General features: G+C 38.2%; 2 protein-coding genes and 1 pseudogene across 3 annotated transcripts; all 3 read right to left on the minus strand.

Annotated features, from left to right (window-relative positions):
* Window positions 1-1,264: 1,264 nt before the first annotated feature.
* On the minus strand, window positions 1,265-21,072 carry LOC116614659. 2 transcript variants are annotated; one of them, XM_048733931.1, is made up of 2 exons: window positions 20,398-21,072; window positions 1,265-4,193 (listed from the first exon to the last, which is right to left on the minus strand). In XM_048733931.1, exon 2 carries the CDS (start codon window positions 2,807-2,809, stop codon window positions 1,670-1,672), a length of 1,140 nt encoding a protein of 379 aa, XP_048589888.1. In that variant the 5' UTR covers window positions 2,810-4,193; window positions 20,398-21,072; the 3' UTR covers window positions 1,265-1,669. The 2 variants fall into 2 exon arrangements, with proteins under 2 accessions (XP_048589888.1, XP_048589889.1); XM_048733932.1 differs by lacking the exon at window positions 20,398-21,072 and adding an exon at window positions 12,081-12,207.
* Window positions 5,170-12,746, minus strand: LOC116614650. The gene is made up of 2 exons (XM_048734016.1): window positions 12,081-12,746; window positions 5,170-7,524 (listed from the first exon to the last, which is right to left on the minus strand). The coding sequence occupies exons 1-2, from the start codon at window positions 12,744-12,746 to the stop codon at window positions 6,832-6,834; spliced, it is 1,359 nt and encodes a 452-aa protein (XP_048589973.1). The 3' UTR covers window positions 5,170-6,831.
* On the minus strand, window positions 15,570-21,085 carry LOC5507302 (annotated as a pseudogene).
* Window positions 21,086-22,629: the final 1,544 nt, after the last annotated feature.

Genomic DNA, 22,629 nt, shown 5'->3' on the forward strand with positions numbered 1-22,629 from the left:
AGCTCTGCTCTGGATTGGTGGGATTTCGGTCCGCGTAGAAGTCAAGCTCAAAGGAATTTTGCATTGTAAATATGCAGTAAATATCCCAATAAACTAGAAGTTTCTAATAGAAAGTGAATGCTCGGAGGACGGGACGAACATTTTCAGTACAGGGGTTCTCGAAAAAGACCACTGATCAGCATTAAATCAAAATACAAATCAGCCGACTGGGAATGTGGTGTGGACACGAAAAATTGCATCCACCATATGAAACTCGCGCATGCGCTAAAAACACCGCTGATCGATATGAAATAAAAATTAAAATCAGCCGACTGGGAAAACCTGTGGTGTGGACACGAAAAATCACATCCACTATATGAAACTCGCGCATGCGCTAAAAAGACCGCTGATCAGCATGAAATAAAAATACAAATCAGCCAATTGGGAACCCTGTGATGAGGACAGCTTTTCGCATATGCGGATACCAAGATTAGACTTCAGCTCTAGAAGAGAGAACTTTTCAAGAAACGAACTATTATAACTCTCAACCGTTGGTAAGACGGATTTTCACGGCCAAATTCCTCATATCTTTTTCCATCTGCAAGGAATTATTGCTGTGCGAGCGAACTATGAGTTGAACAAAAGTTCATATATATCATGTTTTTTTCTCAGTCCTAAGCGCTAACCTTAATTCCTTAGACCATAGTCTCTCGAGTCCAGTCCATCCATGTAAAGTCCAGAAAAAATAAATAATATCTTCCTTCATCTAAACATCCAGCCAAACACCCACACATTTCTTAATATGGAATTGCATTGAAATGGCTTGCAAAACGCCTGTTTCCTCACACCGCTGCTTACATCTGCACCAATCCTCGTGCAGGTGTTTCGATCTGTTAGGCAGCAAATCTTGAAAGATAGACGATTTCTTCGTCGCTATTTCCCCGCGCTCAAAGCTCCGAGGTGATGATTTTAGGGGACCTTGAGATGTTTTGCATGCGAAGAAAGTGTATTCTATATTTACTCGCCTGAGTTGAGAAATATTTGATTTAAAGAACACCGTCCAAAGGCACGGTCCATCAGCTCAAATCATTTGAAAAAATGTAAGTTGAAATTCTGTCAAATAATTATTGTCTTTTGATTTGTTTGCTTATTGATTGTGATTCTTGAATATCAATGAAAAAAAAATTATTAAGAGTCTTTGGATTCTAAAGCATTTATTATCGTCACAAAGTGACGGGTCCTTTTCTTGTTTCTCATCATATTGGTATTGAATATGACATTTACATTTGAAACACAACAATTTATTACTCATTTTTTACTATACAAATGGAAGAATTCAATAACATCTTCTTATATCAATATCATTTATTTAATATCACATGAAAACAACGGAACTTCTATAACTTAACACTGAAACCTTTCCTCACCAACGCACTTTAGTTCATAAAAGTCATAACGTTTGGTAGCGGTAGCAGGAAAACATAAGGGAACAAGATCAACTGGGTGTATTTATATTCGTCTCTAGTAGTTTTCTCGTAAAGCTTTTACATTACAGGAGACCGCTTAGTTGAGTACGCAATATAAACGTCCGTTCACTTCTTCACATGAATGCTTGCTTCCACCGCGAAGCAACAAATTAGCATCAACAACAGTCCTATTCATAACTACAAACATTGTTAGAAGTCCTGCCCTAATCGTGCACAACTTTCATTACTTCTACAACGTTCTCCTCTTGCACAACTTTCATTACTTTTACAACTTTCCCCTCATCGTCCAGTTTAAAGAAAACTTTATCAAGACACAAAAGGGTCTCCGGAATTAGGTTCTTGCTCAGCTCTTGGAAATTCTTTGCTGCAATATGATAGTTTTCTAAACCAGCAATGTTATCCATAAATGCCTTTAACACATTCGATGAAGCCCGATAGCGTCCAATAATTTCCCCATCCTCTCCACTAATCACTAGGTGTGCATTTATAACTGCATCCATTTTGCTTGTTTTCATCATCAACTTGCAGTAGTTACACCTCGCCACTGTTGATCCTTCTGGAGTGTCACTAATTTTATTCTTACAATTAATACAAACGGACTGCTTTCTTGCATCCACAGCAACAATGCTTCCATTGACATCTTTAGTGACCTTTTCTTTTGGCTTGAAACTCTCTGCTTCAACCTCTATAGCAGGTGTTGGAACGAGCGCCTCACAGGGTTTGATCGTCGATTTTGGGGTGGTGCTAATGCACCGTCGCTTGAAATATCCGACTTTGATTTCACTGAAAGTATAGGACTGCCCAACTTCAACTTCTTTGACGAACTCTTCCCAGACCGTCAAAGGTATGGCTCCGGCCGAATCTCCGATCACCAATTCGCATTTCCTTAGATCCTTCTTGTAGACGTAGGAGTGGACATGTTGTTCTTTCCCTTTAGACAGCACTTTACCCTTCAATGCTACAATGTCGTCCGTAGCACAGTTTTCTAAAATGTACTTGATGGAAGCGTTTGCGTGTTCTCCTTCGACATCCTTCAACGGAAAGCTAGGGTTCTTTAAAGAAACCTTCGAGAAGCTGTGGAATTTGTATTCGACTGCATCGTGTTCGAACTTTCTCTTGTTTGGGGAAACGCTCTCCAGTTTCACTGGCTGTTTCGATTCCTCTCTTTCTCTCAATTCACTTCTGCTATCCGGGCTAAAACATACAACCCGCCTTTCTTTCTCCCTCTCTTGGACTTTGAAGTCAAAATATCGATTTCCAGTGGCCGGTACCTTTACGTCTAACACTTTATGAACATAACCTTCGATATCTTTTAAATGTGAAGCACTGCTTTTGGCAGCCATGGTTCATCATAGCAAGTTGAAGCTGTGCGGGGTGTTCCTTCCTGTGCATAGCTTATTGTGTCGCTCGTTTCCTTTCTCACCCTCCTGTGCATAGCTTTCTGTGTCGCTCGTTTCCTTTCTCCCACATCAACCTCTGTTGAAACGTGCCGAATTTCGCGTCCCCGAAATTGACCAATCACAGCGAACATTCTAGATTTCGGAAAGTAGATCGCCGCCATTTTCACACGGGAAACACTAGACATCTATTTTGGTCCGATTCCAAAACGTTCTCTGATTGGCTACTGGACCACTACTCTGAAACAATGGGAACGCGAAATCCGGCTCGTTTCAGCTGAGGTTGATGTGGGAGAAAGGAAACGAGCGACACAGAAAGCTCTGCGCAGCAGGGTATGCGTGGTGCGGGGAGGATAACATGTGGATAAACAAGCAGGGACCTGAGAGACCAAGCGAGGGAGGGGGGGCACGATCTTCAGGGGCCGAACAATAGTAATTTGGAGCACATCGCAGACTCGGTTTATTTGCTTTAATTGCATTCAACCATATTTCAGTTCAACTGCGTATGCTCTAGAAAAGAGAGCGCGGAGCGGGGGATGATATGCAGGGTTTTTTTGTCTGAATAGGGAATCCGAGATTTTCGGCAATAATGCAATATGGAGCACTTGCTATGACGTCATTCATTATGGACCATTATGACAAGTGCGAATAAGTCGGCTCACAGAGCCCTTTGATTCTTCTTTGTCACTCATTTATAGGTTTAAGCAAAAGTTATGGCTTGTTTTTTTCGTATATGTACACAGTACTCAATCGCAGAATCCAGTCAGAGGGTGACAAGCACCAAGCTCGTTCGCTGTCAGAGTTTTTAGAGGTTATACCATTATACATTATTTCAGCAGCATATGTGTAGATCGGAAGACTTTTCCCGATAGATTAAACCATTGCTTTATGCCAATGAGTTTGCTATCCCCTCAACAGTCATTAGACAAGTGTAATCCTCCAGATTATGTCTTCCTTTGGCAGTTCTTCGTTAGAGGTAGTCAGACCACACTTGTAATTGTAGCATTTATAGTATCACAGCATGTATATTGTGTTTCTTCATAATAGTGCCATCATAGTAGTTTTGGAGTGTTTTTGTTTTTCTCCCAGATTGGTAGTACAGATGTGTAGCCCATCTTCCCAGAGACGATGCAGGTTATCTGTTGCTTCTCTTTGTTCTCTTTATAAGTCTTGCCTTGTGGTGGTATTGTTTTTTTTTTTCATGCAGTTTCACCAACTGCATTGAAGTATTTCATTCACTTATATCTGTTCATCCACATAATTTTTTGTGCCTCCTTCACACTTGTTTGTGGCTAATTTTTCTTTTCATGCTTTTTTCATTTTTGTAGATCTAATAAAGAAATAACTTTTGGTTAATCGGCGTGAAAGATGAGTTTAAACAAATCGTAATAAGTGTGTAATAGCTTTTTTATAATAATAATAATAATAATAATAATAATAATCTTTATTGAGGAGAGCTTTTCCATTTAAAATGATTTTCAAAAAGGACCTCGACTTATAAATAATAACAATAATCTATAAAAAATATATGGAAAAAAAATTAAGAGAAAAAATATATTGTTGATATATCGTTACATTAAAAAATACTATGATAAAAAATACCTAGGTTAAAAATTGAGAAATACTGCGTTTAAAAGTACAAATATTTGTGCATCTCTTAATGTCCTGGCTAAGTGAGTTAAAATCCTTGACTGCATGGTACTCAGTTCTTTGTTTGCCCCAGTTTCTTTTCACACTAGGGAGCCTAATATTACATTTGTTTCTGGTATTATAATTATGTTGATCTTCGAGTTTTAACAGATCCATTTCATGCTCTACGAGACCATTTAAACATTTAAAGACATATACACATCTTCTAAGAAAACGCCTCTTTTCTAGAGGTAACCATATAAGTTTGGCTAAAGCGTCTGTTGCCGACGAGTACAGTGGTCTATCAAGTATTATTTTGGCAGCCTTGTTCTGGAGGATTTGTAAATTTGACATGATAGTGACATTATGCTTATCGCCCCAAACTAAATCTGCATATTCTAAAAGGGGCAGAACTAGACTATTATAATAAAGAAGTCTAGCTCTAAAAGGCAATAAATGCTTAATGCGCCTTAGAAGACCGAGTCTTTGGTTGATTTTGCCAGATAAATATTCAACATGCTCTGACCATGTCAAGTCGGAAGATATGAATACTCCAAGATATTTGAAATTACTCACATTAGATACATTGTAATTTGAAATCGACACAGAAAGTTTGATTTTACTCTCTAGTTTCCTGTTGCTGCCTAAGAGCATACATTTCGTCTTTTCCAAATTTAGTGTTAGCTTGTGATCGTCCATCCATTTAGCAACGGCCAAAAGATCTTGATTGAGGTTATCGCTCAACTGCTTAGAGGAAGAACCATAACAGTAGATCACAGTATCATCCGCATAAAGAGAGGCACAGCAGGACTCCAAAACATCGGGCAAGCTGTTTATGTAGATGACAAACAGCAACGGGCCCAAGATGCTTCCTTGGGGCACCCCGTGAGTGACTGGAAGTTCCTCGGACAATGAATTACCGCAACATGTGCGCTGTGTTCTGCTGGCCAGATAAGAACGGAACCATGCCAGGGGGTTTCCAGATAGACCGATCTCAGTTAATTTCTGCAACATGATTTCATGGTCCACTGTGTCAAAGGCCTTTGTTAGATCGATAAACACGGCCCCACACAGCTTACCCTGTTCCATATTCAACAGAACCTCGTCGACAAATGATGACAGCGCAGATACCGTAGATAGACCCTTTCTGAAACCAAACTGCTTGCTCGAGAGTAAACCATTGGAGACCAAAAATTGATACAATTGTGAGTGTATTGCTCTTTCTAGGATCTTGCTAAGTGTAGGTAGAATAGAAATCGGTCTGTAGTTGGATGCATTTGTCCGTTCGCCTGACTTAAACAATGCTTTCATAATGAGGAGCTAGTACTCACCTTAACTTTAGAAATGACTGCTGATGATGGTAGTTATCCAGTCCCCAACCCCTCTCCCATCCACTCAAGATAATATGTCATATACGACCAATAGTTATTATTGTATCAGGACTTGTATGCAGTACAGCTCTTGTTTTGTTTACTACTGTAGATAAAGCACTAGTAAGAAACATTTTAAAGAAAAGTCACATTTCAGAGTTTTGTTTTAAGTTCTTGATCACATATTTAAAACTAATTATAATTTGACTAAAATCTTTACAGCGTCATAATCAGAATAATAAAAAGTGGCTTTAGAGTTTTGCACTTCTTAAAACTTTGGTTTGATATAGACTTGGTCTATCAAGCTTCCTGCTGTAACAAATGTTGGACATTTTATAATTTGTGTGTAGTCTAGAGATTGCATTAGTAATTTGAGTGGTTCAATTCTTTCATCATTAAAATAATTGATATTTAATTCCCCCATGACAATATCGATAGTACTACTATTCAGTATGATTTTCAGATGCTCTACATATTGCAAGATGTTTGTGCTGTTTTTTCGGTAAAGCAGTAGTATTGTTACATTAGTATAAGTGGGACTTTTTCCAATTGTAAACTTCATGGCATTCACATTAGGGTAGTACTCATGTCCATGTACCTCAATAGCATTTCTTGTATAAAGAGCCATGCTACAGAATCTATCAGTGAAGTGATCTTGCCTATAAAGTATGAATGGATAAAGGTTACTTTCTATTTCACTGCAATTAGTATAAGGCAGTAGCTGTGTCTCTGTTAATGCTATTATATCACTGCTATTGATATTTAAGTCATGTTTGATGTCAATGCTGTGTTTGGATAGAGATCTACATTTGCTTGCATTGAAGGACTGGTTGTATTATCAATTCTTCTTAGTCGTTCATATTCCTCATGTACTTTAGGATTTGCCTTAATATGTTTATTTTCAAGGGACCCAAGAACATAAATACCATTTAGAGAGGTTGCACGACTCAATGCAACATACACTTGACCTTAATTGTATGATCTCTGTTTAAACAACACAAAGCTAATTACAACATCAGTGAGTGACAAACCTTGTACCTTGTGAATGCTAACAGCATAGGCTAACGTTAATGGAAACTGCAATATCTGTATCTCAGAAGATGATGGTTTATTTGGTCGCACTTTGATTTTCACTAGTACCGGCTGTATTGGTACAACTCTATTTTCTCTGGCGTAAAGGTCATTGCTCTTTTGTAGTAGACTGCTGCCAGCTCTTTTATCATCAAATCTAATGTTAATGATATTAGGCTTTTGATTCATTTGATTAACACAAATTTTAACAACAGTTCCTAATTGACCATTAATTAATCTGTCTGCAATATCAATATTCGTTGTTAACATTACTCTAGCAGTCTCTTTAAGATATATATCTGAATCAAGTCCACCTGTCTCTGATCTGGGTCTGGCTAAGACTGTATTTATGTCCTGTTGTGAAACATTTGGGGGATACTGATCAATGGCTCTCAAATGAAATTGTGCTTTAGGTATTTGTTCTAGTTTCATTGTGTTATGTTCATTTACAGCCCAGATGTGGAGGGCGTCTGAAGGGTAATTACTGCTGTCTGACTGATCTATTGCTCTTGACTGGATGCACTTGATATCTTCTACAGTTTGACTTGCTGCACGGAATCTATTCATTAGTTCAACAAATGGTTGGTCATCCTTTTGTCATGATCTCAATAAGTTCTACCATTTTGAATAGGTGCCATGGATGACAGGTTAAAAACACCATTTTTGAAATCTGCGAAGACGTACCAGCTCCCACCAATTCGCAAACAACTATTATGCTAATACCAGCAAACATCTGTGAGTTAGGTGTACAAAAAATCTCTTTCAATCTCTGGTGGATGTGAAGCAATGTACTGTTTCCAACTATAGAAATTTTTACTATAATGATTAACTTGAGTTCAGACAGTGACAAATCTCATTTGTGTTCTCTTTTGGTCTGACATGGGAGGTACATTATCACCAGTTTGCACAGGAATTGCTAGAGCAGTATTTATTGTTGTGCCTTCAATGTTGATAGCTGCAACTTCTGTAGGTGCCATTAAAAGGACAGAGGGCAATTCAGGATTCATGGGGGCATTTCTCATTGTTTTTGTGACAGTGTGGTAGATTGTTTTAATCAAGTGGCTTTTTCCTGCACCAGCACCACCAGTGATAAACAGATAGATTGGTTCAATGTCTTCTTGCCTTAGGCTATTCAATTGTTTCATTTTACTCCTACACCAAGTAAGAACAATATCATATGCATATCGCTGTTTCTTGTTCAAAGACCTAACATTCTGCCGAAGCTCATCATCAGTAATTTCTGCTGGCTGATTGTGCATAGTTAGTCCTAAGTTTATATGATGTTCCATTTGATCAGATGTTGTAGCTAGATGTGATAGGGATTGCTCATTAAAAGACTCTTCTGGTATGGAATGATCTTTTTCAGACTGTAAATCTAAATTCTCCTGATCATTCAAAGAATCGTAGGAGTGAATGATACTGTCCTGGTTATTTCTTAGATATTCATGTGCTTCATTTAGTGTATCACCATCTGGTTCAAAATTCTGTCTGTTTTGTTCTACTACAGTTTGTACAGCTGGTCCGTAAAACTTTGAAGCATATGTTTGATCTGTTCCTAATAGATCATTATTCTCATCTCTCCATGGGTAGTACAGCATTAGCAGGTGGTGGAAATAACTCAGGTTGTTTTCTTTTGTTTGGTTTATAATATCTGATGACATCTTTGACTTTCCTACATTTCATTACTTCATTGTTATTCAGTAATCTTATATGTTTAGGCAGTGTTTGGTCAATGTCAGAGGAATTGTGCTGTGCATGGATGACTTTATCAGTGAGGATTTCAGGCTGTGCATCAGCTGTTTCATGGCAGTCTTTCTTGTAGTCTTTGTAATAATATGCAGCAAACTCGGCTAGGCATAAATCATAATAATAATATAACTTTATTTATAACACGCTTGCCCCGACAACTATACTAAATGCTGATTTCCACTGTGGGCGTGTGGACTACTTACAACAAATATATATAATATATATATATATATATATATATATATATATATATATATATATATATATATATATATATATATATATATATATATATATATATATATATATATATATATATAATCTAGCCTATATAATATATATTATAAAAACTGAGAAAAATAAAAGAAAGAAATATAATATATTAATTAATTAATTACTGTATGAAATATTGGTGAAAATGTGAGCATTTAATTGATTTGAAAAGGCTTTTAAAGTTTGTCAATTTCTAATGTTTTCAGGGAGAGAGTTCCAAATTTTTGCTCCATTGTAACCGAAGCTTTTTTTCATAAATTCTGTTTTAGGGAGTGGTAGCTGAAGTGCGGTGTGGGTGCCTCTCAGGCAATAGGAGGTAAAGTTGGTCTTACTTTTAAAAAGATCAGTAAGAAAGCTCGGCGCAAGACCGTTAATCACTTTATACATTTGTTTTGCTTTTGTTTTTGTCCTCTGGACCTCCAGCGTATCCCACCCAAGTTCCGCCAGAGCCCCAGAGGCCGGATCCTCATTGGATGTTCTGGTGATCACTCTTGCTGCTCTATTTTGGAGTTTTTGAAGTCTTTTGGAATTTCCCTGGCCGAGAGTATCCCACACTTCACTGCAGTAATTAAAATGTGGCCGAATAATTGCATTATGGATTGACAGTAAAGTGTCCCTGTCAACAAAGTCGCGAATTCGTCTTAAAGCTCCTATTCCAGAGCTGACTATTTAGCGGCATTGTCGACATGGTGATCCCAGTTGAGATGCTCATTAATTTCTATCCCGAGAACCCTACTTTGTCTAATCTGCGTCTAAGTTTTTATCGTCAATTGTAATATTAGGCTGACAAGGGAGGTTTCTCAGCTTATAATGAGAACCCATTACAAGAAATTCTGTTTTAGCCACATTTAGACTCAATTTGTTGGCTAGCAACCACTCCTTAACATTCCCCAGGTCCTCATTCATGGCCACCTCCACCTCTTCCATTGTTTCTCCCGATATCGTGAGATTAGTGTCATCCGCAAACGTTCGTGGAGATGCACAACTTAGACATTGGGGAAGATCATTTATATATATATAAGGAAGAATAGGGACCAAGAATTGAGCAGTGCGGAATTCCACATTTAATTTGGCTTTCGGAAGACATAACTCCATTCAGCTGGCATTTTTGTTTACGGTTGGTTAAGTAAGACTGTAATAATAACAAGGCATTCCCCGTGATATACGATCAAGTTAAACAATTTTCTATCCATGTTAACATACCAGCTGTTAGTACAATCGAGAAGCGCAGATGTGGTAGAATGTAACTTCCGAAAGCCAAATTGATGATCAGATAGTATATTGTTTTTAATCAAGTGGTCATACAGCTGTTCAGACATTATGTTCTCCATAAGCTTGCTAATCACTGGCAGGATAGAGATAGGCCGATAGTTATCCGGTATATTCTTTGCCCCTTTTTTGAAAAGAGGTAGGACTCTGGCCATTTTCAACTCATCTGGAAAACAGCATGTAATTATCGCGTTGTTAAAGATATAAGAAAGCAATACCAGTTGCCTTTGAGCTAGAGAGTTTCAAAACTTTGTTAGGAGACGACAATTTAAAATGTGTCATATTTACCTGGCAAGACTTAACAAAACTTTCAAATGATGTATTAGTAGGTGGCATTGAATTAGCTAAGTTTGGGCCAATATTAGAAAAATAGGAATTAAAGGCCTCAGCTATTTCTTCAGGAGAACTGATACTTTGATCATTAATTTTCAGTTCGTTAACAACGCTTTGACCAGAATTGCGGCCAAGCAAATTGTTGATAGTCTTCCAGGCCTCCTTAGGATTGTTCTCTTGACTAGCAACCTTATTTCTATAAAAGTTTGATTTTGCTTGCCGTAGAGCAATGCTGACTTTATTTCGAAAAGATTTATAGACTTCCCAGTCACTGGATAACTTAGACACCACTGCTTTGCGTTTTGCTTTATCCCTATGAATTATTAATTCTCTTATTTCCTTAGTCACCCATGAGTCACTGAAGGCTTTTTTCTTTTTTAGCCGAACTGGTGCATGTTTATCAAGTACATTGAGAAATTAATCCCTCCAAAAATCCCACATCTTATTTGCGTCTGGACATAAAACAATTTGCTCCCACGGCTGAGCAAGGAGATCACGAGCAAAAAGTGCCTGATTGAATTTTTTCATGTTGCGGATCTCAATAGTATTTGCTTTTTCCCGCGAGCTTTTGTACGGATTTATTTTTCTTATGCCATAGATAAGACTATGATCACTCAAACCAAGATGAATGACACCTGATGACTTGATCTTTTCTGGGCATGACGTGACAAAGTGATCAATTAGACTTTTAGAATACATTGTTATGCGAGTAGGTTCATTTAACAACTGAGAAAGCTGGTATGTTTCATATAGCTTTTTAAGTCTTTTTGTTTTATTTCCAATAGGTCTTTTCATCAAACAACAATTAAAGTCCCCGAGGATCACATGTTCTTTGTTCACGTCATCTACAGCTTTGATTAATTGTTCCAGGTCATTAAAGTAATCGATTGGTGATTCAGGTCTATAGATTATAGAGACAAAGAATGGGCGGCTATGTGGTTTTGTTATTTCAACACAAACAGCCTCAACACTATCAGGAACACGATCATTTCTTATACAATAATTAATGGAAGAGCGTAGATATAAACAAACACCTCCACCATTTCGGTTCCTATCCTTCCTGATAATGTCGTAGCCCGGAATTCTCACTTCGCCATCAGAAAAAGTAGAATCAAGTCTAGTCTCACTAAAGCCAAGAAGCTCGAAAGATTCAAACATATGGGAGATGCGAATTTCGTCTATGTCATTTGGTATGCTTACAATGTTGAGAAAAGCCATTTTGAAACCTCTACATTTAGGGCCATTTAGAATAGTGGTCCCTGTATCTAGTGGCGCAGTTGAAAACGGATCAGGATTACAAGAAAATGAATTCGATTACTGGGAAAGTGAATTTCCTATGCTCACACTTTCATCGAATCAATTATTCAATAATGATTTAAAATTCTTTGCAGAGCAGTGGTCCCTGAAGGATTTAGATGTAAACCGCCAGCGTTCAAGTGCGATCTAATAATGTTATTGTTTGCGGAAAACTGCCAATCGTTTTGGTTACAGAACGAGCGAAGAATGCGATTTGTCTCTCTTACCCTGTTAGCCAGATCACTCGAGTCAGACCTTGTAGTAAGCCCACTTACGGCAATATTTACATCATGGGTGGCTTCACTCTCTATCTTGCGCGCTAAGTCAGTGATGGCATTTGCAACTTCTTGTGGTTCAGAATTCCGAAGATCATTTGTACCAATATGCAGTACCAGTGTGTCTGGGTTTTTCTTCAGGATTGGTTTCACATAATCATGCATGTCTTCCACGGTTGCGCCTGAGAAGGACTTTACCGTTACACGTTTCGACGCGTCAGATAATTCCCGACCCTTGACGAAATTAATTATGGAATCACCAGCAATAACAACATTTTGTCTTCTTTGCATTGCGATCTCCTCTGACTGATTTTCACAAGATCCAATGGAAGTCGGGGTCCCTTCTCCGGCAGAATCTGATCTAGCTGGTTGCGTATTAGCAGATCTACGTTTAGAAGCTTTAGATCGACTTTTCTTTGATTTCCCTGTTCCATCTGCAGATTGCTTGCCAATATTGCTATTGCTGTTCGGCAAAGGCGCTGCAGCCATGGGTGACGGTTCCACTGAAGCTTTCTCTTTTTCTGATTTCAGGCTTGTATATAAGTCTTTACCCAAAAGAGAGACAACAAGTTTGAGGCTGTCCCTTTCTTCTCTCATGTCCTCGACCTTGACTTCCATTTGGTTAACTCGGTCTCTCAATAGACTGTTCTCATCTTGAAGCCTTTTCTGTGAACTTGAATCGTATAATTCTGCTCTGTTACAAAGAAGTTTTTTTAATATCGGCTAGTTCACCCTGAATGCGATTGCAGAAAACTTGGAAACTTTCGTAGCTTAAACAGCCCGAGTGATTTTGATCGGCGGACACGCTAGAAACTTGATCATGTCTGAAGTTTGAATTTAGGCTGGAAATATCGTTGCCCCGTTGTGACTCACTTTCATGCTCGAGAATATATGACTTTAATCTATCCACCAATACTGGTTTTAAGCCAGATGTCAAGAGTTTCCTTTTTCCCAGTTCGATCTTGAGATCAGTCTTGTTTAGTGATCCCAAATCCCTTCCGTTCAGCGCTCTCTTGATGGCAGCAGACTCGGCTTCGGAAACTTTTATCGAAGCAGCGTCTTGAGCAGAGTTATTCACATTACTGGAAGATTTTTTTCCCAAAATACACAACCTCCGGCAAATCAATACTACCTGGTGAGACTACTTGCCCTAGATCTGATAAGGATTGAGATCGCCGTAGTTTAGAGGCGGTTTTGAAGGAAGTTCTGACATTTTGTAAGGGAGCTTCTGAAACACGTCTGTCCGCCATTGCTAATTACCTTGCTCTCATTGACACTTGCAATAGATTGAGGTCTTATAGCATGTGTTTCTATAATATTGGACTTGAAGATATCTGTACTCTCACAGTCAAGATCATCTAGTTCCAGTTGTGATTTTGCAACACGTACTCTTTTTTTCAGGTAGGTCTGTGCTAACAAATAGTGTTGCAGGGAATATTTTTCTTAACCAGAGTTCAGGCATGCATCTGTAAACACATTCTTGCGAGCTGACTTCTCTTGTGGAAAGGAATGCAGCTCCAATTTTTTTCAAGCCTTCCCTGACACTTAAGTTTTCATTTTTTGCTTCTTTAGCTGCATTCATAGTTGCTTGGGAACAATCAGTTTTATCTTTTGTGAAGTAGGAGCAGACATAGGTTATGCATTTGTAGTGATTAAAAACTGGTTGCAAGTCAACATTTGCTCTAAATCCTTTTATGCCAGCAATAAAGTAAATGTTAATGAAACAGCTGTCTATTGGTCTTCTTAGGTGCAGTTAATAGTCTGAGTCAGGTGATATAGATAAGGCCCAGTAATATTGCTCTTCAGTTATGTTAAGTGAATTGAAAAGGTCAGCTGCAGTTAATGTTCATAATTTGACTTGCTTGGGTTTAACACGTTATTTTTTTCACTGAAGAAAGGATTTGATTGCGGTTATTCATTATGTTACTCTTTTGCTCCGATTCTAACTAATCAGCAAGAGGGTCTGCCACAATAGTTCTGTTTGTAAAAAACTGCCCAAAATTAAATCTACATTTTATATTCTTGTATTTTCTGCAGCTTTTTGAATGGTTGTGCTTTTGGTAAGTATTTACTAGCTCATATAATTCTGGGTCTTTGTCTTGATTTGGCAGGAAGCATTGCACATGCTGTTCTATATAGTCAATATACTTTTGCTTGGTCTCGCATGTTAATTTTGGACAGTCAGATGTCCATATCAGTGCATGTAAATGTGGAGAACCTCATTTGGAATTCAATGCGCAATGCAAAATATATTATTTTACCAATAGGGTTGGCACTTGATAGAAGAACCTCAGTGAAGAATGTTTCTACCCGATATGGAAGTGCTTAGCAACTACTACAGGGTTAAAGTTCAACATGGAACATCTTTCATTATAAGACAAAGCATCAACTTGCTCGTCTGTCAGGTTTTTGCCCTGTGTTTTACCGATTATCTGAAAGAGTTCAGGCCACCTTAGGTCAGCACATCATAACGTCATAAACCAAGTTGGTATTCCAAGCTGTTTTACCATGGCTACTACTTCATACATAAACTTTTGCCAGTAAGGGGGGGGGGGGGTACCTGGTATTTGTATTAGAAATAAATATACCTGATCTTGGCAAATGAGGTTTTGCAAACTTTGTATATTGGATCTAATTTGTGAGACTGTCAATGGCTGGCCATGAATTTTTTTCAATGCAATATTGATACTATCAGATATTTTTTCTTTTCCACAATGAATTGTGCAAAGAAAAGGTATTCTGGATTTGTCGCAAATCTTGCAGTATAGTGCAATAGTCTTGCATTAAAATATTCTACTAGTGATAATTTTATTTGTTGTTTTACAGTGTGTCCAAATCGACCTTTTGGGAACAGTACAGGAAAGGCAAGTTCTTCACAATTCTTATCCATCATAAATGATACAGGGTGCTTGTTTTCACCTGGTGCAATGTTATAAACTTCATTGCCTGATGACACGTTATCATTTTCTTGTGCACTTATAGGATAGTCTGGTATCACAGACTGTAAACATGTCTCATTTGGAGGTGATCTAAAGTCATTCAGAGGGTCGTTTTTCTCCTCGTCATCATGATTTTGTGTTTTGATTTTATTGTTTTGCTCGGTAGTAGAGGTATTAATTTCACTTGTGATATCTGATTGCGAGTCGTCTTCTAAGATGTTATTTTGCTGTAAGCATCTAAGATCTCCATCAATATTACCAATAGCCAGAGTAATATCAAAATAAATGTAAGGGATTATTGGTTTTCAGCCAGTTAAGAGCATCAAGTACAACTTGGGGGCGTACTGCTTGAAAATAGACATGACCTCTAAATTCCATTTTCCTTTTCAATTTTAGCATTATTATTCCAGATCTTTATGCCTTTCCCACTTAGCTTCCACAGAACGAGAGCTGTTTTAACCCGTTCTTTGTTTACTGGGCATGGATACAAAACAAGACAGTGTTTGAATCATAATGGCTATGGGCTGTTAGCCCAAAGCCGCTTTATTAATAAAATTTGTCAAAATATATAATTTGCTCTGATAAATCTAAAAATTGCCCAGTAAAGGTGAGGGCAAACAACGCCAAATGCATGGTGGGTGATTACCCACAATGCAGCCGCACCCAAGGGAAAAAGCAGCACTCGAGAACGATAGCACATATAAGCTAAAATCATACCTTCGCATAGTGTTGCTACTTAAAACAAAAACAAAATGCTTTGTCAGTTATCCAATCACAACACAAGAAAGACACAGCCCATGCAAATGTTTCCTGTATTGTGACAGGAGAAAAGCAAATGCAAATTTGATAAAGGTGGCAGACTTTTGCCCCTTATGAAAAAGCTACTAACAAAGCAATTGTACCGCAAAGACACCGCCCATGCAAGTGATTGCCAGTACTATGCAAGAAAAGAGAACAATTTAAGTTAAATGGATTCAAGCAAACTGCTACCCTTGTAAGCAGTTGCCTTGTCTGGATTGTAGCTCAACCTAAACTCAAGGATGTGCAAGAAATACACTACTATGCAAGTTGCTACATATGAGATGTACTGCACACACTCAATCTATCGCCAGAAACTTGATTTAATTAATAGATCAGGATTAGAGGCTTATCTAACTGGTGATTATAACATAAATTTTCTCCACTACAGTTCTAGTAACCAAGTCTCAGACTATGTTGACATGCTATTCTCTCTCGGATATATGCTACTAATAACAAAAGCAACACGAATTACATACCATTCTAAGACTCTAATAGATCTTATTTACACTAATGTTCCTAGCAAAACAATTAAATCTGGTATCTGTCTTGCTGATATCTCAGACCATCTCCCATGTTTCTGCACTTTCACTACTACCCTTCCTTCTTCTAATGAGAAGAAATTTTACAGGGATTTCACCAACTTTAGAAAAAAAAAATTCTTGAAGATTTGCAAAAAGTCAATTTTATGTCTCTTGTCAATACAAATGTCAATGAAAGTTTGTCCTCTATTATCAATGTATTGCAAAAACTCACAGATAAACATGCTCCTATCAAGAAAGCTTCCAATGCCAAAATGAAACAACTCAGGAAACCATGGATTTCTAATTCTATCCTTGTTTCGATCAAACAAAGGCACAAATTATATAAATCACACTTTTTCAGTGGTGACCCTGTAATGATTAAACAATACAAAACATATTACAACAAATTAAACAGAATAATGGCTGCAGCTTAAAAAAATTACTTTGACTCTCAATTTTCATTGAATAAAGATAACTTTAAAATGACTTGGAAGCTAATTGGCATGTTAATTGACAGGGATAAAAAGGAAAACACATGTATATCCAAACTAATCTATAACAATGAATGCTTTACTGATACAAAAAACATATGTGACAAATTGAATGAACACTTTATCAATGTAGGACTAACTCTCGCTGATAAACTGCCAACTACGGATACAGAACCCACATCTTTTATTAAACGAACATTCACCAGTAGCTTCATGTTTATAGGCAATTTGTCTTTCGAAGTATCAGATCTTATTAAGAACCTTAAAGTTAATAAAGCTACTATTGGTGTCCCAATAAAATTTATTAAACTAGCAAATTCAAGTATCAGTGAGGCAATAACTTCTATTTTTAATTTGTCCCTCTTACCAGGAGTAGTTCCAGATATACTAAAAATATATGAAAAAGTGACACCAGTTGACAAAGGCGGGGAAACGCTTGATCCTAGCAACTACTGGCCCATTTCTACATTATCATCATTCAGCCAAATATTCGAAAAACTAGTCTACAAACAACTTATCGATTATATTGAGAAATTTAACATCCTCACTGAATGCCAATTTGGATTCAGGAAAGGCCACTCAAGCCATAGCAGAAATAGCAGAAAATTTTTAAAAAGCAATAGACAACAATCTTTATACATGTGGAGTCTTCCTCGACTTTGCTAAAGCTTTTGATAGCTTCAAAGGCTTTTCAAACACCCCTGGTGCACCCCTGGCCTGCACCTATCTATTTTCAAACAAGACTACATTTAGCTAGCCCAAACTACTGTCCAAAGATAGCCAATATTCTAACAATAGCATATGGGTGTAGTCAGATGGGTTCTAGGCTGTTAAAGTTAAAGTATCAATATTAATTTATTTTGCTGCTGAAGAGCAAAAAGATCTGGCCATCAATAATTGGACAGTTATTGTCTATCCAGCAAAGTACACCTAGGTATTTTTGTTTGCTGCCAAAAAACTTAGCTGTAATCTCCCACTGAGGTGTTTTAATTTAAGTAGTAGTATATTGAGGGAGGGTCAAGACCAAAGAACTCTAAAGTAGTGTTTCCCATACAAGCAGGTTGTTACATTCTCAAGAAATGCACAAACAAGGTACATTTTTCCAACACAACTAAGGTTAACTTTGAGGTTCTTTTTGAAGTCCAAGAATTTGAAGTCGTTGATGATTTCTCCAAACAACCATTCTACTGACGACCGTACTGAGCTCATTCTTGAGTTGTACTCTTCCATCATGGGGGTCAAAACTCCATTACGGAAAGGGGCTTGAAGGTGTACCCTCAATGGGTACGCAGGGTCCCCATACATACACATCGCCTGACCAGTAGGGGAGAATGCATTGTTTTCTAATTCATGCAAAATATTGGATTCCATCAGCATAAATGCATCATGTCTTTTGCCCTCTGAAAGAAAAGTTTTAAAAGTAGATATGAAAAATGCACATGACAGGAGTCAATTTTTATATATTGTAAGTTTAGATGGTTAGAAAAGTCTCTACCCCTCTCCCCAGGTTCCTCTCCCTGTTCAATGGAACACTTCAATTCGTTTCGTGAGCACTTCACCTATTCTGTTTGAGTTGTATCAAATGTACTCATCAGATTAGCCAAGAAAAAATCCTTGGGGATAATGATGTTTTTAGATGTCTTGCTCTTTTGTTTCTGGTGGGTGAGGTCTATAAATAAAAACACAACAAGTAGTCTCAAGATAAAACAGCTGAGTTTACTTACCGACTGGGCCATACATGTGTCCGATAAGGCCGTTAGGCAGCACCACTGACTGAAACTTTAAAGAGTGCACTCTTTTATGACCATTATATCAATTCTTTGGTTTTGGCCTGGTCGCACCGTTCCGTCTGCAAAGCCAAAACAGTTGCTTAATGGGGCTCCCTTGGCAAAAATTGCATCAGCATATTCTTGTAACATCGATGGATTGAGTATATCACAATTCCATTGCGAAATTCGATGGCAATGATTGTCAAATATATAGTCCATCAAGGTGTTTGTTATCATGCACAGCTCTGGCACAGGTTTACCAAACCGGCCGATCAGATCAGAATATCGACAAGGATAGCAAAAACGCCTTAGGAGCATACACAGAGCTTCATCTGCATCGCAGATTGTTCTTTGTGAACACTGAATAGTGGCTGGTAGTTGTAGAGCGTCAACTACTATCGGTATGTCTTGTTTTCGCATTCTAAACTCGGCAATGCACTCGTCTTCGTTCATGGTTTCCAGGTCAAAACTCTCGTAGAAATCGTAGGGAAAATACGGGTTTTTTTGATCGGTAGTCTTCCCATAAAACCAAGAATTCTTTATCACTAAGTGCTCCATTGTCGTATGCCACTAGCAAAAGATCTCGTATTCCTTGGAATACACAACTCCCGTCACGAGTTGTGTTTTCCTTCGGCTTAATGTTTTGATTTTGGCGGGAGCAACGGGGGGAGCTCGCCCACAGGCCGCATCGGCCCTGGCGTCGCCGTTGTCGATAAAACGACCGGTGCTTAAGTTCCCTATTTACGGCTGGTGGCGGTGCGACAATTTCCTCCGTTTTGTTGACGACTGGTGGAGGGTCGACCATTGACCCGGTTCTCCTTGCTTGCAGCCGAGCAGATCTAGGCCTTTTAGCTGGCTGAATTGGAGGTGGTGGTGGTCGGCGTTTACTAGGCATGATCTACCTCTATAGGGAAATACAAATCTATCTGCAAAAGGTAGGTACATGGAGCTGATGTAATATCATCCTCCAAAATAAATTAGAGGAATGAAACCCCCAAATAATAAACATATAACAATGGGAGGATTGAAACCACCACAGCGTCAGTGCAAGAAATCAAATCACAGCAAAATGAGAAACAAAATGATAAACAGGAGGATTGAAGCCCCATACAATCTACTAGCGAGAAAAATATAATAGAAAAGAAGGATTGCAAAAAACCCCAGAAAACAAATTACTGTACAAGGAGTAAAGCCTCGTGCAAATAATTAACAAGAGGATTAAAGCCCCGTAAAATCTTAACCCTTTTTTAGGGACAAGGGAAGGAATGAAGCCCCCACGAAGCCAATTGTAAGGATTTAAGCCTCACAGAATTAATAAACACGAGGATTGAAGCCCCATGAAGTCCGCGAGTGGATATAAAACTCTCTCGATTGAGAGCAGAAGGAGGATTAAAGCCCCCACAAGGCAAATTTCAAGCCGAACTTAAACAACAAAATATATTGTTTGACTCCTCGTAAGGAAAATTCAATCGTACAAACATCGGATATAACATACCCGCAGTTATGAAGCAGCTATGCAAGAAAGAAAATACAAAACTGCCAAAACCGTTAAATACTTCGCTATTAGTTCAGTAAAACAGTGGAGGTCAAAGAGGGTCAACAAGTCAAGTAAACACTACGATAAAAACAGATTTTGAACAGATTAGTGCCACCACAATAAGAACAGAGTAAGTAATAGTAGTTCGGCTAAATTCAATGAGTGAAAAAAGAGGCAATCCGTAAGGCCTATCAGTCATCAACAAACCTACCGATCGTTAAAGATGAGTTACGGTCTCCGTTGTCTTGAGTAAGTTGATTGAATGAATGATAGCACCGCGATAGCTACGATACAGCATATACTGGCTATCTTGAGACAAAGGAAGTCCATCAAGGAGGAATGGAGTATGGAAAGGGTTTTTAAAACCCCTGTGTGACCAGCAGAACACGTTTGGCAAGGACCCGAGAAGAACACTCGAGATTTGGTTAAGGGTTTCAGCATTTCTGTTAAATACGCGGTGACCGCGGAATGCACGCCCCCGTGGGATAACATGGCATAAACCGACGACGCGAACGGGATACTCTTTGCGTAAGAGCAACACTAATTCTTCAATGCGTGAGCCAACAACTTCAAGACCAATACGGGAAAGGTCATTGGTACCGATTTCAATAATAACTACATCGGGAGAGGACCGAGAAACGACATGGAGATCCCTGGCGCAAGGCAAAGGAACAGTGCGTCCTCCCACGCCGTGCAAAATAACATGGATGCTACCAGCAAAACCAAAGGAAAGATCCGCCCGGGAATCAAAATTAGCCGAAAGATCCGAATGTAGACGACGGACAAAAGAATGTCCTAAGATGAGAACTTTAGGTATATCAGAAGCCATAACAACTCACCGAAAAACTTTAACGGATCCTTCGGCGACTGGCAGCAAATGACACCGTGCACGAGTGTTGCCCTAGCCTAGTGCTAATGGATAGGGGTCAATGCAATGGATCCCCAACAGGAGTCACGTGTGGACAGTTGTTATATAACAATAACACAGGGTCCCCATCAATGAATTATACTGCACAGGGTTCCCATCATAATATTATAGCATTAATTTGAATAACCCGTGGGAAAGCATATAAGCATAGTCTATTCGCAAGCAAATATTTTCTTTCAGGGGGGCGTGGTAGTATTTTGCATGACTAATCACATTCAACTGGTACATTACAAATTGCCCCTTTAACTTTTCTTTGTTGACCTTTCGGCATGATGATAATCTTTTCAAAGACTATCCGCTGTGCTATGATTATCGTTCAAGCTTTTCTAACAATGCAAGATCTGGTGGTACATCATCAACATACAGATTATTACAAACAGCTTGGCATGGTATTTGTCCTTTCATAACTTTTGCATTACAGGTTCTACAAATGTAAACTTCTCCAGATTATATGTTATGCTGATATCTGCATCATAAATTTGTAGTATACTTGGAAGCCTGTCAATAGTGGGATGATTATTATCAATGTTTATTTTTCCATATAAAAAACATTAGCATGGTCAATAATTGCATCAAAGGTTTGTGTATTTCAGTAGCCGCAAGACTTGATAGTAGAAAAGCAGACAGTATAGAATGATAGGGCACAACATAATTGTAATGGAATATCACTTACACCTCCAGTTACATCATGATTTTTATTGATACCATGGACCTGTTGTTCATAAGTCATTGTCACATCAAATTCTACTTCAGTGATACGAACACCTTTTAGTTCAAATGGAACTTCTGTATTTTTACAGAGTGATTTAAGATAGTTAATAACTCCATCAAATCTGTCTATATATAATAACACGCATGTTCCTTGTGGGAGGGGCATACCCATTAAGTCTTAAGCATGAGAATCAAATATCTTGAAGCCACCATCACTGGTACAGAAAATACCCAAAGTAGTGCTGAGGATAGTCAAAAGAAAGTAAGTATAATCTTCTATCATTAATGCTTGCATAGCATCATCTAATGGCATACAGTAACCAAAACCTTCTATTGCGCAAGTGTCGTGGATAGTGCCATTGTAGCTTGGGCTGTATTGCAGCTGATAGTGTTTGATATTGTAACCATTTCTGGTACTTCTGTAAGCAGTAGATATGTCTGTCCAGACAACTGTGATAACCTACAATGAAGCTCATTACCAATGAAGATATGCCATTTCTATGGTTATATATAAGGGAAGTGAGAGACATAGCAACGCATTGTGTGCCTGCATTAAATCCAAACACTGCTGCATTGTCCTGACTATAAGGAGCTTGAATTGTTTTTCTAGGATCAATGGGAGGGCCAGGGTTTGTTTCTACATCTCTAGACAAATTATACTCACAATAAATTTTCTTATGATTTAGATTTTTATAAACAATTGGCTGAGTGAGTTCTCCTAGAATGTATTGTATTCTTGCAATGCACTTTAAGCTTTCCATGTATATGACAGGACTTCATAGGCTTGCATGTTTTCTTTCTACA

Source organism: Nematostella vectensis, chromosome 11 (assembly GCF_932526225.1).
Source record: "Nematostella vectensis chromosome 11, jaNemVect1.1, whole genome shotgun sequence".
Lineage (NCBI taxonomy): Eukaryota > Metazoa > Cnidaria > Anthozoa > Actiniaria > Edwardsiidae > Nematostella > Nematostella vectensis.